Here is a 17308-nt window from a genome sequence, read left to right as displayed (position 1 = left end):
TATACATATACATATACATATACATATACATATACATATACATAATGGAAAACTACTCAGCCACCAAAAAGTATGCAATCTTGCCTTTGCAATGACATGGATGGAGCCAGAGAATGTGATGCTAAGTGCAATGAGTCAGTCAGAGAAACACAAATCCCATAGGACTTCACTCATATGTGAAACTTAAGAAACAACACAAATGAACATGGGGCGGGGGGGGGGGGGCGGTGAGGAGAGAGGCAAGTAAGAAATAGACTCTTGTTAGGTGCTTTTGGCTTTTTGGGTTTTTTTTGAGGGGGCAGGAGGAGCAGAGAGAGAGGGTGAAAGAATCCCAAGCAGGCTCTGTGTATCAGTGAAGAGTCTGATCTGGGGATCGACCCACGAACTGTGAGATCACAACATGAGCTGAAATCAAGTTCTGGATGCTTAACCAACGAAGCCACCCAGGCTCCCCAAGAAACAGATTCTTAACTATAGAGAACAAACGCAGGGTTACTTGAGGATAGGTGGGTGGGCGGGGGATGTGTTAACAGGTGATGGCTATCAAGGGGTGCACTTGTCGTGATGAGCACCAGTTGTTGTAAGTAATGAATCACTAAATTCTACACCTGAAACTAATACTGCACTGTATGTTAACTAGCTGGAATTTAAATAAATACTTGGAGGAAAAAAGTATTCTGCTGTCCTCTGAGTCTACAGAGCTACAGTCCACAGGTACTGCAGCCTGGAGGGAGGGAGCCTGGCCCTCCCTAAATGCTTGTTCTCACAGTTTCATCTCTGCACTGACCTTGTCCATTGGCATCACCTACCAACTCACTAGAAATGCTCATTCTCAGCCTATACCCTAGACTGACTGACTCAGACACTTTCCACGTGATTCCAAGAAGCAGTGCTTTTGTTTGTTTTGTTTTGTTTTGAGGTTTATTTATTATTGAGAAAGAGAGTGTGAGTGGGGGAGAAGCAGAAGGTCCAAAGTGGGCTCTGCGCTGAGAGCGGAGAGCCCAATGCAGGCCTCAAACTCACAAACCATGAGATCATGACTTGAGCCTAAGTCAGATGCTCAACCAACTGAGCCATGCAGGCGCCACTAAAGAGCGGTGTTTTAAGAAGTCTCCGGGTGAAATAGACACAGAGTTAAGCATTCCCTCCACTTACTTGTTCCTGAAGACAGTAAACCCAATGTGCTTGTGTTTAACATGAATCTTCTCTAAGGCTGCAGAATTTGAGAACCAAGCCTGCAAAATTTATCAGCACACAAATGTTTCCTTCACTAAAAAGTAAGGTCTACAATAGCTGATTTTCTATTGTTTATTAATGGATTACTACTCCTTTATGAACATACAAAGTGAAAAGCCTTCAATCACTCTCCCTCATACAGAAAAACGGTATTTGCATACCGTACTGGTATCCTATTACCGTACTGGTATCCAACTGCTTTGGCACTTGCATGCACATCTGTGTATCTATGTTCAAATACATTCCTACATTACCAAAACTCAAGTTCTGCTGCCCACTGCTCGAAAACCCAATACTCAAGAGACAAGTGTTCAATGGAAAGGAACATGAGCTCATTCAGGCGGCTGGCCACCCGGGGAGAAGGCGGACTTTTGTACACAGGCCAACTCCCAGGTCTCTGCCTCCCCCAAGGGTTTTTAAAGCAGTTGAGGGCAGTTAACCAGAAAAGGGAGCACAGCGGTCTGGAGCATCTCTTGACTACATGCAGACTCTTCTGGTGCTAGCTATGGATGTTATCTCAGTGCTCAAAGGTTTTACAACAGTTTCTGGTTCCCCAGTGCCTAGGGGTTGTGCAAGAGGGTCTGCTTTGTGTTGTGGCATGCAGAACTGCTCTACTCTTCTAGGAGAGAATGCCTGATCTACAGAGAAACATCCGCAGAGAAATCATGGGGACGAAGGATGCTCGGCAAACCTTCAAGATGACTGGATTGGCCATAGGGTTTGAGGTGGCTGCACCCCTACATACTATTTTTGTTAGTACTGAAAGAGGACCTCAGTTGCCTCTATTTTGACTTCAAACTTTCTCGTTGGGTTCCTTCCAGCTTGTCTCTTGGCTAAGGAAGACCCTGATGGCAAGCATTCCCAGATGAGAACCAAAACGACCCCTTCAAGCAATAAAGAGTGCCCTGAACAGCAAGACCCCACCCGTGAGTGACTCCATGACAATGATCTACTTGACTCACTGCCTCCCTGCAGGTACCCACCCACCTTTGCTGACATTTTTCCTATATAAACCTAGAAGTGTTTTCACCACTTTGGAATCAGTCTTTGAGAATTTAGTCCACTGTGTTCCCTATGTTAGCCTCCCTGAAAGAGATTCACCCCCAACTCGTTCCTCTGTCTTGGGATTTTGTCACCGCTGAGCAGCCAAACCTAGTCCACTTGGGACCCCCAGGCTTGGTGCTCTTACATCCCTGTACCCCACAGTACAACAAACTCATAATTTGTTGACCAACCTGTGCCTGAAGTTTTTTCCTTTACATAATCTTGGACAACCTAATCCAATGAGTTTAGCCCAGATGTCACACCCCGTCACCCCGAGGAGCTGCCAGAGTGGTCACAATTGTGCACGTGGAAAGGAATCAAGAACTCACCTGTGGACTGGGCTGTGTCCCTCAGGCGCCTTCCGGGTCAAGAATGGCCAGCGCTCCGGGCAAGCACTGCATTAAGGACCCACAGTGGGACCTTGAACTCCACAGGACATACGGGGACTCAACCCAGCAGGTCCTTCCAAAAGTCACCTCCGGGGGGTGCCATTTTCCTCCCCTGTCCCTGTGCCACTCCTGACCTGCGACCCAGCAAATTTTTCTCCCTGCAGGCCCCTTCTCCCTGCAGGCCCCTCTGAGATGACACCACCGTCACATGTGGGTCCGAGGAAAAAGGTCTCAGCGGGTTCCTACACTAAGGCCGCTGACCTCTCCTTCTGGGAGTGTCGCCCTCCTCTGCCTGCCCCACTGGCTCCCAGTCCTCCCTGGAGAGGGGGAAGCCAGAAATGGCCACAGTGCCCCGGCCAGCAGTCTTCCCCTGAGTGGGAGGGCTGGTAAGGCAATCTAGATTCAGGGTGAGATGCACCAAAGGCATTCATCTTTGGGGAATGCGCTCAACTATTACAGAAAGAAAGAGTTACATCACATGGAGGTGATCACTAGAGGGTGAGAAATCCTTCCAAGGTACTGGGTGGGATCCGAGGAAGCAATCTGAACCCAGCGGGTTCGCCCGACAACCTGGTCACCACTAAGGTGAGGCCAGCCATATTTTCACGCACCCATCAGGGTGTTTAGGGAGGTCCCTCCCCTCTGGCCAATCAGGATTAACATCTTCTCCTGAGGCTTGTGCAGACCTGCAGCTGGCTCACAGCACCCCCACCTCCACCCCCACCCCAGCTCCCGTCTGCCTGGGATTGTAAAGTCTCCTGCACACGCCAAAGTTTAGTCTTCCACCAAACACCCAAGTGGAATTTTTCAGCGCCTTCTCCCAGCATATCCCGCTCTCGTGATGGGAGAATTTACACTTTGGAAATTGGCAAGCACTACAAAGCAGGGCTGCAGTTTTGTATTTCTGAATGCCTGGATGTAAGAAAGTGACGACATAATGGTAAGAATGCACACTAAACTTACACATGTATGGTGTTCTGGGCCGTCACGTGTGCAGGACACAAAAGCAGCTGAGTGAAAATAGTGAAGAAATAGCCTAACACTGTTACTATGACTCCATACAGCAAAATGTCACACCATTTAAGAATGAGGAAAATTAGAATACATACCATTGTTGTATGCGTTTCTTATTTGTAAATGAAAATGGAAATAGCCATAACTCATCGGAAAGATAATGGGCAAACGATATGAACAGAAATTGTACCGAAGGAGATAGACAGGTGGTACATAAACACACGAAAAAATACTCAAAATCAACACCCCTAGGAAATGCAATGGCAACAGCACTACACACTTATGAAATGGGCTGACATTACAGACTGGCACTATCAAGTAGTGGCAGGGACTGGAGGCACTGGAACTCTCATACATGCTGGTGGGAATGCAGAACTGAAGTTTAGATCACATTTTGGCAGTTTCTTAAAAATATTAGCACTAACCTACCTGTGAGGGGCATTGTGCTTTGAGTCACACCACAAGAGAAAGGAAACCTCTGTCCACATAGAGAACGGTAATGAAAATTTTGAGAGAGCACTTTGTTAACAAACGCCAAAACTCTAAGTAACCCAAATGGTCCAAACAGATGAATGGGTAAATAGTGGTATACTTCCAGAGAAGAAAATAGTAGTATTGCCTGGAAGGGACGTATACGCAAAATGACCTCCAAACCTTAAGCAAGGGAAAAGGTTGAGAAGTCCAGCTTGAGGAGAAACGGTTTATTTACGGACTCAGGGACAGAAGCGTGACTTTGGCACCCATAAGAGGAGTCGGTCCCTGCACCACCAACTCCAGGACGACCAGTTTTTACAGCCAAGGAGGCTGGGGAGTACCTGGAAGACTACTTGGGAGGTGAATGTTTCAGAACAAGCATCTGCCACAGGCACAGCTGGTACCAACAACAATCCTGGCTAGGCGTGTCAAAAAAGCTACCTCTCTGGACTATGAAACCACCCTTGTCTTGTATCCTCTTCCTCTCTCGCACGATGGCCTTGAGACGTAAACACCAGAGAGGATATGCGAGTTCAGACACCTTTGGATTATTTTATGACAGTGACCTCTGGGACACAGGACACATGTGTCGATAGTGAAGAATTTCTGTACACACTGATACTGCCCAGTCACTAGAACACCCGTGGATACATATTTATGAGATACACTCCACTAAGTGGCTGATGTCTCCTCTATTCCCTCATTACCCTATATTCTAGATTACCAATTACAGTTCCCTTGCCCCTGTGGTGTAACACACGAATAGTGTGCATCAGGTCACATGCCTCCTTTGAAGCATTTGGGGTAGGTATTCCACTCAATAGTGCCTGGCAGTATGTGGTATCAGCTGTGGACAAGCAAAATATTCATGTTGTCTCCACAACCACTGGAGATGGTTTCATACCCACTGGAGATGCTTCCTCTTCAGGGTGACCTCTGAGCACGGGAAAATTGCCGGCATCCACCACAGAAGCCAGATATACAACACAGGGGGCTGTATTATCCAGAACTGCCATAACGGTGTCTGACACACGAGGTGATTAGACAACAGAAATTTACTTCCACACAAATCTGGAGTCTAGAAATTGGACATAAGGTATCAGCAGGGTCAGTTTCTTCTGAGGCCTCTCTCCTTGGCTTGGAGATGGGGATTTCTCGGTCTTCAAATGGTCATCATTCCGTACCACTATTCTCAGCTCCTTGTTTTCTAAGGACAGCAGTCATACTAAGAGTACTAAGACTCCATCCTAATAACCTCATTCTCATTAAACTCGAACTTCATTCTCATGAAACATGCTATGTCTAACTACAGTCACATTCTGACATACTGGAGGTCACAACTTAAACACAGGAATTTGGGGTACACGATTCAGCCCACAACAAAGGTGTTGGGTCACAATGCGAATTCACATCTAAGCTGCACAGTATGTGTCATAGTTATTTTTTTATTTACAATTATCCAAGACACAGTAAGTTTGGGATGCAATGAAATCTGTTCACTTCTTCATGCTGGCAGACGCCAATTCTGCTCTCAAAGAACCCCTTTGAGTGAATACAACACATAAGGTTAAAGGTAATTAAACAAAAAAGGCATTTATTAATGCATAAACCAGAGCAAAACGTGGCACCAAATTCCTGTGCTGGCGACTTGGGTGCTGCACACATTGATCACAAACATCAGGAGACCAACAACGTCCTAAGAGACTCAGCCTCTCTGCAAGACACCACCCCAAACTCAGTTCAGGTAGGAGGGTCAACACTGGGTCACATCCACGTCCTGACTTAGAAGGGAACAAGGAGTTCCAATTACCCACAATGTCCGTCGCCAATGACAAAGCGCAGAGGTCAGCATGCTTGAGCACGGTGGGTGGTGGCTGATACACATGATGGGAACCTGGCAAGTGGCAGGGGTGAAGTGACTTTTGCTACAGAAACTGGCAGTGATTTCAATCGAGCAAGGACTCCAAACACAGCAAAAACACAACGCAGCTTCTGTATTTTTCTGAAATAGCTTCAAATTATGGAAGTCACTCCCCTCTGGACATTCAGGTGAACAAAGTTCAACTCAGGTAGGTGTCTGCCTCACAAACGGTTCTCCTCCACTGTGATTACATGAAGCAAGGAAAGATCACCTTCTCTGCTACTTTAGTGTTTCTGCAGTGTGACCTCTGAGCGTGGAATGAAGACAGATCACTGGACTAAAGGAATGGTCATGTACCTCACCTATGAGGCTCTGCTCTAAGGTGAATTCAGATTTCAAAACTATCTTTGGTCAAAAGATTACCCATATTCTTCACATTTGTCTCAGCTCAGCCTGCTCTAACAAAATATCACAAAGGAAGGGACTTGTAAACAAACAAGAAGTTTCCCAGTTGTAGAGGCTGTATATCTGACCTACCATTCCGCATATGGCCTGGTTCTGTGACTGGTGCACCAGCTTCCTGATTTATAGATCATCTTCTCAAGGGTCCTCACATGACTGATAGGGGAAGGAAACTTGCTTTAGAGATATTATGATATTAACCCCACTCATGAATGTTCCACACTCCTGACCATTCTCAACTGAAATACCTCCCAAAGATATCACCTGTTACTACTATTCCATCAGACTACTCCTGAAATTATTGTTGCACAATATGCTAATTTGGATGTAAATTTAAAAAAATAAAAAATACAACAAGTTAATAAAAAAATACCATTCCTTCAGAATGGGTATTCAACATAGAAATTTTAGTGAACATGAGCATTCAGGTCATCATGTTAAGAATAAAGACATTTTCTACCGTATAGTTTCTCATGTTGAGTACGTTTTTAGAGTTAGTTGAAAGACTTCCTAGATTCATGGCACTCCTAAGGCCTTTCTCTTGTGTGCACTCTTGCGATGATAACTAAGAGCTGGATGACTGATAAAAGCCTTCCCACATTCACTGCACTCATAAGGCCTTTCTCCTGTGTGAATTCTCTGGTGTTTTATGAATGTGGATCTATACTTCAACGATTTCCCACATTCATTACACTTATAAGGCCGTTCAGCTGAGTGAACCTTTATGTGTACATTGAGGGTAGTTCTTCGGGGAAAGGACTTGCCACATTCACTGCATTCATAAGGCCTTTCTTCGGTGTGAACAATCCGGTGAGAATAGAGGAGAGAACGAGCAGTGAAAGCCTTCCCACATTCACTGCACTCGTAAGGCTTTTCTCCAGTGTGAATTCTCTGGTGTGACATGAAGGAAGAATTAGAAGTAAAAGATTTCCCACACTGACTACACTCATAAGGACTTCTTCCAAGGTGACAGTGACGATGAAACCGTAGGGCACGACTATGACTAAAAGACATTCCACATTCATTGCATAGGTAAGGCTTTTCTCCTGTGTGAATTCTCTGGTGTTGAATGAATGTCGACTTATAGTTCAGAGATTTCCCACATTCATTACATTTATAAGGCCTTTCACCTGAATGGACTTTTATGTGTTCAGTGAAGCTATTTCTTCGGAGAAAGGACTTGTCACATTCACTGCACTTATAAGGCTTTTCTCCAGTGTGAACTCTCTGGTGATACTGGAGGTCAGACCCAGAGAGGAAAGATTTGCCACATTCACCACACTCATAAGGCCTCTCTGTAATGTGAACTCTCTGATGATGACGGAGGGAAGAAGTTGAGGAGAAAGATGTCCCACATTTCCTGCACTCATAAGGCCTTTCTCCAGTGTGAACTCTCCGGTGTTCATGGAGGACAGAACTAGTGATAAAAGATTTCCCACATTCACTGCACTCATAAGGCCTTTCTCCCGTATGAACTCTCCGATGATACTGGAGAGCAGAACTAGCGGTAAAAGATTTGCCACATTCACTGCACCTGTAAGGTCTTTCTCCTGTGTGAATTCTCTGGTGTTTAATGAACGTTGCCTTCCACTTCAAAGATTTTCCACATTCATTACACTTATAAGGCCTTTCACTTGAGTGAACCTTTACATGTACATTGAGGCTGTTTCTTCGGAGAAAGGACTTGCCACATTCATTGCACTGATACGGCTTTTCTGAACTGTGAACTCTGTGATGATAATGGAGGTCAGATGCAGAGAAAAAAGATTTGCCACATTCATGGCACTTATAAGGCCTTTCTACAGTGTGAATTCTCTTATGATAATGGAGGACAGAACTAGCAGTAAAAGTTTTCCCACATTCACTGCACTCATAAGGCCTTTCTCCAGTGTGAACCCTGCGATGATAACGGAGGCCAGTACTGGAGATATAAGTCTTCCCACATTCCCTACACTGATAAGGTCTTTCCCCTGTGTGAGATCTCTGATGATACCTGAGAGCAGAGACAGAGGTAAAACATTTTGTACAGTCACCACACTTATAACGCCTTTCTCTAGATTGAACCTTCTGAGTAATTAAAACTGAACCGTGGCTAAAAGATTTTGAACATCCACTGCAAACATAAACATTTTCTCCACTGTGCCCTCTCTGGGGATAAATGAGCACAGATTTGTGGCTTATGGATTTCCCACATTTGCTACATGTGTACTGCCTGGACCCAGTGTGAGTCTTTCCATTTTGACTAAGGACAGACCTTTTCCTAATGGATTTTTCACCTTTGCCAAACTCCTGATGTCCTTCTGCAGTATGGAATCTCTGGTGGATAGTCAATAAAGATTTGTACCTGAATGTTTTCCCACATTCACTGCACACAAAACATGGTCGTCCAGGCTGGACACTCTCATCCTGAACGGGTGTATGCTCAGGACCAAAGGCTTCCTTGCATTTTCCCCAAGTGTAATGACCTTTACTACTGTGTAAAGTTTCCCTGCACTGGATGATTGTGTTTGGCTTCTCTCCAGTATGAATGGCATACTGCTGCAGACGAACCACGCCAGGCAGGAAGTCCTTCTGAACCTCTGTACAGGTAAAGGGCTTTCCTGAATCATGGAATCCATATCCCTTCATAAAACAGAGGGTGTCCACACTATTTCTGAATGGTTTCTCTCCCGTATGCTGGTCCGGCTGCTGCTGAAAGTTTACGCTGAAGTAAAATCGTTTTCCACATGTCCCACACCTCAACAGTTTGTGGCTGCTTGGTTTTCCCTGGTGCTCAGCCAAACGGAAAACGTCTCTCAAGACCGGACCGCACATCTCACAGGGGTGGGTCTTCCGGGAAGACAGAGCTGCCTTAGGCGTGCTGGCCTGTGACACACCTACAGAAACGCTCTGTTCAAGGGGTGCCTCCGCATCTTCTGCTCCACAGCAGCAACCTGAACGCAAAGAAACTCTCATGAAATATGTGGTGACTACAGTGAGGGCTAAGCCCGTCACACATATGCACCTGTCTCGTGTAGGCAAGAGTTGAGTAGATACTGTTTCAGACAGTGGAGTTGGAATTCAGGTGAAGGAGTGCCTGCTCTGCGTTACTGGGCCCCTAAAGTCAAATCATTGTGGACCGCTCACTAGAAGGATACAAATTTAGGATGTGACACAAGGAACAGAGCCGGAATCTAAACCTTACATCTCTTCCCACAGCTTTGCATAGGACCTTTCTGGCTGCTGATGTTTCGCTGAACAGAAGAGTGTGAGAAAATCCATTCACAAGACATTTGCTGCTATTCACGGTCAGTTTAAGGACACTGAACATCTCATGGCAAAATGTTCAGGGGTGAATATTACGGTAAACAGAAAGTCCAGCGAGAGAAATGGGTGGGATGCGGAGGCTCGAGAAACAGCAATTACCCCTGCGCTGGAAGTCACAGGACTAACAAAGGAGTAGAACCCACAATTACAGAAACTCTCAACAGTGAAGAAGCAAAGACAGGAACGAGGTGTGGCCTTTGACAATGGCACCAAAGTCTGGTTGAACAAGCAAAGCTGCCTAGTGTGAGCTGAACAGAGTCCTGATATCACACCTTCCCCGGCTGCCATTCACTGGAAATGGTCCCCCTGTGAAGCCACATGGTCATGTCTGCATCATGTCCGTCCTATGCTACACAGAATACTCTTTTCCTGTAAGCGCTAAGTGAGCAACTACAGGGCACAGGGAGGGTAGAAATAATGTAGGAAAAAAAGTAGATGGCCAGGGGTATTCCAGAGCTGCCCTGCACACAACAGACTCAGAAAAGTATCCTATGTGACTGATGTTGGCAGGACTGTAGAATAGGAGATGCCATCTTTCACACCAACAAAAGTCAATTCAACAGCTGTCTATGAATGACTTTAGACTCATAGGGCTCAAGGGCCCAATTAAGACGGACTACTATACTGTGCAGCATAAAAGAGAGCAGAAGCACAAAGAAAGGATGGCTGAGACTATTATCAGAGACACGTGGAGATGGGTAGGAAACGAGCTGGAGCATCTCTATCAACCACAGGGCAGATGCTACTGCAGTCCCTGAGCAGGAGACGCCAGCTGCCTGCTCCAGGGGACACTCGCACCGAGTTATCCAAATCCTCAAGGCCAAAGCACTCTTGAGAAAGAAGTTCCAAGCTGAAGGCAGACATTTGTGATTTCAAACTCTATTACGAAGCTGTAGTAATCAAAACAATATGCTACTAAAACATAAAACAGCACTAAAGCATAAAAACAGACCAGTGCAACGGAATAAAGAGCCCGGAAGGAAACCCACACATCTACAATCCATTAATCCTTGACAATTATGCCAAGAATACACTGGGGAAGGAATACTCTCCTCTCGGGAATCTGAATATCCAAATGACAAAACAATGAAACCGGACCCCCATCTTCCAGCACTTGTGGAAATGAACTCTAAATTGAATAAAGACTTAAACACAGGACATCAAAACCTAAAACTCCGAGGAAAAAACGTATGGAATATCCTAAGTTAATTCCTGTCAATGAGTTTTTGAATGTGACATCAAAAGCATAGACAAAAAGCAAAAACAAGTACCACTGTACAAAATTCAAAAGTTGCAGCAGAGCCAAAGAAATACACAAGAGGGGCACCTGCGTGGCTCAGTAGGTTGGGCGTCTGACTTCGGCTCAGGTCATGATCTCACAGCTCGTGAGTTCGAGCCCCATGTCAGGCTCTGTGCTGACAGCTCAGAGCCTCAAGCCTGCTTCAAATTCTGTGCCTCCCTCTCTCTCTGCCCCAACCCACTTGCATTCTGTCTCTGTGTCTCTCAGAAATAAACAAACAGTAAAAGAAAAAAAAGTCAAGAGGTAGCATGTTGGTGAGGATGTAGAGAAAGAAAAACCCTTGAACATTGTTGCTGGGAATATAAATAGGCAAGTTATGGAAAATATTAAGGAAGACCCACAAGAAAATTAAAAATAGAACTACCGTATAGTCCACCGTTGCCATTCCTAGGTATGTATCGCAAGGAAACAAAATCAGAAACTCCACAAATGACCTGCACTTGCACATACCGCTGTATTATTCACAATAGCCAATATATGGAAACACCATGAAGTGTGGTGAGTGTTGTTTTCTTTAAGGTTTATTTATTCATGAGACAGAGAGAGTGTGAGTTGGGGAGGGGCAGAGACGGAGGGAAACACAGAATCTGAAGCAGGCTCCAGGCTCTAAGGTGTCAGCACAGAACCTGATGCGGGGCTTGAACTCACTGACCGCGAGATCATGATGTGAGCTGAAGTTGGAGGCTTAACCAGGCGCCCCTAAGTGTGGTGAGTGTTTAAAGTGACAAAGAAGGGGCACCTGGCAGGCTCAGTGGTGGGGTACAGGACTCTTAATCTCAGGGTTCAGAGTTCAAGCTCCACTTTGGGCACGGAGCATACTTTTAAAAAACTAAAATACATAAATAAATTGTATTTTAAAAATAAACGAATACAGTGACAAAGAACATTTAGGACACACACATACGTAAATAATAGGTCATAAAAAAAAAGAAGGCAACACTGCCACTTGCCACAACATGGATGAACCTGGAATACATTATGCTAATCAAATAAGCCATACAGCAAAAAACAAATCCTGTATGATATCACTTATAGATATTCTTTAAAAAAAGAAAAATCGGGGCGCTTAGGTGGCTCAGTTGGTTAAGCATCTGACTTTGGCTCAAGTCTAGATATCAGGGTTCGTGAGCACAGCCCCGCATCAGGCTCCCTGCTGTCAGCAGAGCCCACTTGGGATCCTGTCTCCCTCTTTCTTCGCCCATTCCCTGCTGGTTCTCTCTCTCTCTAAATAAATAAATAAATAATTAAAAAAAAAAAAATCTCACCCCCCAGAAGGTAGAAAGCTAAAAGCTAAGGAATGGGGGAAATGGAGAGATCCTGGTCAGGGGAACACATTTCCCTTTATAAGATGAGTAAGTTCTGGGCACCTGGGTGGCCCAGTCTGATAAACATCCCCCTCCTGATTTGGCTCAGATCATGATCTCACCTTGGCTCAATGCTAAGCATGAAGCCTAGTTGAGATTTTGTCTTCCTCCCTCAGTCTGGCCCTCCCCCGCTCACACGTTCTCTGTCTCTCAAAATAAATAAAAAACACTAAAAAAATGTTTTTAAAGCTAACTAAGTTCTAAGGACCTAACAGCATGTTGACTACACTTGTGAATACTGTACTGTACGCTTGGAATTTGCTAAGAGAGTAGATATCAAGCTTCTCACTAACCACAAAAGGTAATTATGTCAACTAATCTGTGTGTTGACTACCTTCTATTTGGAACTAGTTTCCTAATGTATAAGCAGATCAGATCCTCTTGTAATACACTTTCGAAATGGAATCTTCCTGGCCAGTTCGTACCTCAACGAAACAGAAGGGATGGGGGCAGGTAGAAGAAGAGATGTAAACACCACCAAAAGAAGCATACAAGACAGTCTTGAGAAGTAGCCCATAGTCCTCATAAGTACGACCCAGTCAGTCCTTGCAATTTCCGGCAGAGGCAGGCAAGGAAATGTCAGCCAAAAGAAGGTATCAAAACAGGGGCCATAGAGAAGGCATGGATCTCAACACAGTGACCCGGTGGGTCAGAGGGTAAGTAAGGCACAATCCATTAGCGTCACTGACTGACTACTCTTTTACCCTATGAGGGTTCGGCACAGAGAGCACTGGAACGGCAGGGGAGAGAAAAGGGCACACCAACACCCCAGCCTTAGCAACAAATGCAACCACCACGGAAGCTGGGGGAGCAAGCAGGGCCCACAGTCCACACCCAAGAGGTACAAAGCATCCCCTAGGGAATGGGCAGCTGGGGGCTAAAGCGGGAATACAGAGCCCAGTCCAGGTCACTGGGGAGGGTGAGGGCCTTACCCAGGGAGGATATAAGTGTAAAGTTCTCCAGCATCACGTCATAGTACAGCCGTCTCTGAGCCTCATCAAGAAGTCTCCATTCCTTCCAGGAGAAGTAGATGGCAATGTCCTCAAAGGTCACACCACCCTGTCATGAAACGGACAGATGGCACCATGAACATTCTCTCTCGGGGAACCCACAATCTAAACCCTGACACATACACCCCATTCTCCCCAGCCACCCCAGCTCCTACCTCAGAATAAATACCAGGTCCTGGTGGCATTAATGCCACTGTCTCCTCACCATCCCACCAATCACTGTGTTCGGTCCTCAACAATAACAGGCAGGGGGTGCATAGATGCAATCTGCGGGGGCCAATCTGGGTTTGGCCCCCCAAGCGCCATCCTTTCTGCCTGGAAATTCCCGTGGAGTCTCCCCAAATGTGCCCTCAAACACAGACAATTATGGACCCACCTCGACCAGTCAGTCTCCAATCCCAGGGCCCTGAGACCCTAAGCTCACACTCACACTCCCTCTCCAAGTGAACATGACCCTGTAGTCTGCATCTCCCTCACACCTTCAGACCCCACAGTTGTGCCCCCACAGCTTCCTGCCCCACACCAAAGGATGCCCCTTGACTCACACTGGTACCTGTCACACGACACCCAAAGGATGTGTGACAAATTCAAACAGCTTCCACTACAACCCCAGCACTCTCATGGATCCCACCAGAGGGAAAGCCTCAAATGCGGCCGAGAAGTCCCCCTCGCCTGCCGGGGAGCCTGGCTTCAGGGACACACACCCACAGCCACGTGGCCGTTTCAGATACTCCCAGTCCCGCTAATACTTCTGTGCTGCCCATGCTGTCCCTCCAACAGTCACAACCCTCCACTCTGCACTGAACCTTTGTGAAAAGCCCAGCCCTAAAGGTCTCCCTGCCAGGCACAGAGACTCACAAGTGACCACACTGGCCCCACACCTTATCCATCAGCAAGACTGTGAAACGGCCCGGACACCAGAAAAGCGCACCACAAAGTTCTGGTGAAGCCCTACAGCACTGAACAAAGGGCAGCCCTGACTCCCTGTCACCTTGCCGCAATTACTCCTAGGTGTCCTCAGCCATCTCTTGTCCCATCATGCCATGGAAGCCTTACCCACCCATCCATCTGCCACATCTTTCTCTCTCCTTCGCCTGTGCCCGCACTGCCCAGCAGCCCCAACCAGGCGCTGAGCCAGGGAACCCCTCTTCAGCACACCTCACTAAGGCCCTCTGACCTACTAATAGCATTGCCCCCCTAGTCTGCACCCCCGCTCAATGTGATCCAAACCTCCGCCGGGGCCACACTACTGCCATCACTTTTCAAAGTTTCCATCCTGAAACCTGCCCCGGTTTCCCGGGTTTTCCTGTCCCGCTGCCCACTGGATGACGTCACTCACGCCTCTCTGAACATCTAAGACTTAACGACGTCCAAGCAACTTGGGAGATCTCCAAGGACAATCAACCTACTGACACCTTCCGTCCAGCTGATGGGAGCGTCCACCCCTTCCGCGGCTAGGACCGCTGAAAATTAATAACGGGAAACCTCACTAAAAGGGAGTCGGGAGGACGCAGCTGGGGGAGCTCTCACGCACTACCGCCATGATCAGTGCAGACCCCACAGGACGACACACTTGAACTTGGGGACTGGGAAACTACCTCCTCTACTAGCCCAGAGGGGAAAAGACAGGCTTTGGGGACCGCCCCACCCACAGCTCCGCCAACGGGAAGCCACTATACTTACAATTCCCAGTTTACTCTCAGGGACTTGTAGATTTTAACAGCCTTCCCAACTTAGCCCCTTCCCCTTTAAAAAAGCCTACCTCTCTCGTGTCCTCCAGACTGGCCTACTGTTCAGCCTCAGCTTGCTTGTTCCAGACTGCGGTGCTCTTTGGTTCTCAAACAAACTCAGTTTTGCCCGTCAAATAACTGGCAGATTATACTTCAAAGGACCAAAGCCCCCAGGCATTCCGGGACCCCTCCCTTTCTCCTGTCACCTGCAACACCCCAAATTTGCCTTGGCCCTTCTCGATCCCGGGGCCAAAATTCACCCGCTTCTCTGACATCCACGGTGACCGTTCTGGCCCGTCAACGATGACATACACTGGCGCAGGCACCCCCTCCTGCGCTCCCTGCCCCCTCTGCCCCCCACCCCTGCAATCTGTCCTCTCCGCAGCCAGATCGGGCCTATCTATTTACACCTGGGTTACACCGCCTGGCACACCGCCAGCATGGATGGACTGCTCAGGCAGCCAGGTGACAGGCCTCACGGGCGCCGCTGCACCTTGCGTTCGCTGAAACAACCGAGACCTGCCGTGCCCCGCCGGTGGCGCAGGCCCCCTGCAGACCAGCCGGCCCTTCCCCTGCAGCCCGTTCGTTCCCGCACCCCGTCATGCCGGCGCTCAGACGCGGGGACCCCGCCCGCGAGCGCCTCCCGGGCCCGGACACCGGGACCTGGGCCGCAGGGACGCGAGCAGGCGCCCCGCGCTCGGGTCTGGAGGGTCAGGGGCGGGGCGGGTGGGCCCGGGGGCCGCGCGTTTACCTCCGCCGGGTTCCTAGGCGCGGCCGCCGCCATCGGACTGTGGGAGAACTGACACTCGAGCCCGCGGTCCCAGTTCCGGCCCCGGCGGGGAGCAGCCCGAGTGGCGTCAGCGAGTCGTTATCCCCAGTCTATGCGGCAGGGACGTCGCCTCCCCTCGCCCTTTGTCAGTTTGTCACCTCGTCCCCGAAAGTCCGCTCCGGAACCTCAGAGGTTGAGCCGACCTGAGGAAAGGCCAGAAGTCGTCCGAGGGGTGAGGCCGGAAGTCCCGCCCCCAGCGGCTGCGCACGCCTAGAAATCCCTTTCCTGTTCCCTTGTTGGCTCCTTGCTCTGTCCTCTGTGTCCAGTGCCTTCCGGGTACCTTAGCTCCCAGTGCAGTAGCTGAGACTGGGTTCTGTACCCTGGAGCTTTGGAGCAGAAGTAGCTTCTGCACCCGGAACCTGGACTCGCCTCACCTGGCAGGTTACTGGAAAGTGCTGGTCCTACCCATGGGGAACTGCTTTGAATCTTGTTAAAAACCGAGAAGAGCCCAAATTTCACACCCCATGAAGCTCAATCAGCTTCCAAAAGGAGAACTTATTTTAGATGCTCCCACGACCTCTTCCTAACGGAAATTACACCTCGTTCCCTTGTGTACAGGACTTCAGAAGTCAAATTAATGATGATTTGGGGTGATGGTGGGGTGGCCTGTAGCTGACGGCCAATAAAGATTTCTTGAAGACATCTTTGGTGCAAAAAGGTGATTTTCTTAAAGCACGGGGACAGGACCGATATGGAGAGACTAGTTATATATTTGGGAATTGGGGGAGGTAGGTCATTGTGAAGTTTCCAATGAGATTTTCTTATGCTAAAGAAGAGTCACAGGATATTGGAGGCCTAGCTATTGTCAAGCTAAGGTTGTTTTTCCCTCTAGCAAATCATTAGCATTAAGACAGTAGGATTTCCTGGAGAAACATTTTACTCTGCCACCCTCAAGTAGTTGTCAATGGGCTGTGGGTTATAAGGAAATTTAATTCTATCTGCCATTTCCTCCTGCCTTTGTTCCGACATCAAAATGTGTCTGTGCACAGCTGGAAAGATGTTGTTGCACTTCAAATGCTTGCAGCCTGAAGTGTTAGAGTCAGTTTGTAATTGGTTAGAACAATAGAAAAGTCCCGGTCACCATAAAAATTCAGCCCAGTGCATCTTAAAGGTCTTTAGGATTAGTCATTCATTTGTGAATTTGGCAGCATCACATCTACCAAGTAGAGGGAAGCAACAAGGGGCTACAGAAAGCTTAAGGTAAGAACTTCATAAACAGGAAAAAAAAAAAAGGATTATGTCAGGTGAGGTCACTTTGTTATGGGACAAAAAGGTCTTATCAGGGGAAT

At 47.6% G+C, this 17308-nt stretch overlaps 1 protein-coding gene across 1 annotated transcript; it reads right to left on the bottom strand.

Moving 5' to 3' along the window:
- Nucleotides 1–5724: 5724 nt before the first annotated feature.
- Nucleotides 5725–16495, bottom strand: LOC122493681 (zinc finger protein 345-like). Its single transcript, XM_043598194.1, has 3 exons — nt 15942–16495; nt 13383–13509; nt 5725–9413 (listed from the first exon to the last, which is right to left on the bottom strand). The coding sequence occupies exons 1-3, from the start codon at nt 15972–15974 to the stop codon at nt 6997–6999; spliced, it is 2577 nt and encodes an 858-aa protein (XP_043454129.1). The 5' UTR covers nt 15975–16495; the 3' UTR covers nt 5725–6996.
- Between the last annotated feature and the right edge of the window lie 813 nt (nt 16496–17308).

The sequence above is a fragment of the Prionailurus bengalensis genome, chromosome E2 (genome assembly GCF_016509475.1).
Source record: "Prionailurus bengalensis isolate Pbe53 chromosome E2, Fcat_Pben_1.1_paternal_pri, whole genome shotgun sequence".
Classification (NCBI taxonomy): Eukaryota; Metazoa; Chordata; class Mammalia; order Carnivora; family Felidae; genus Prionailurus; species Prionailurus bengalensis.
Note: the sequence above shows the minus strand (reverse complement) of the source record. Positions and strands in the feature narration are given on the sequence as shown.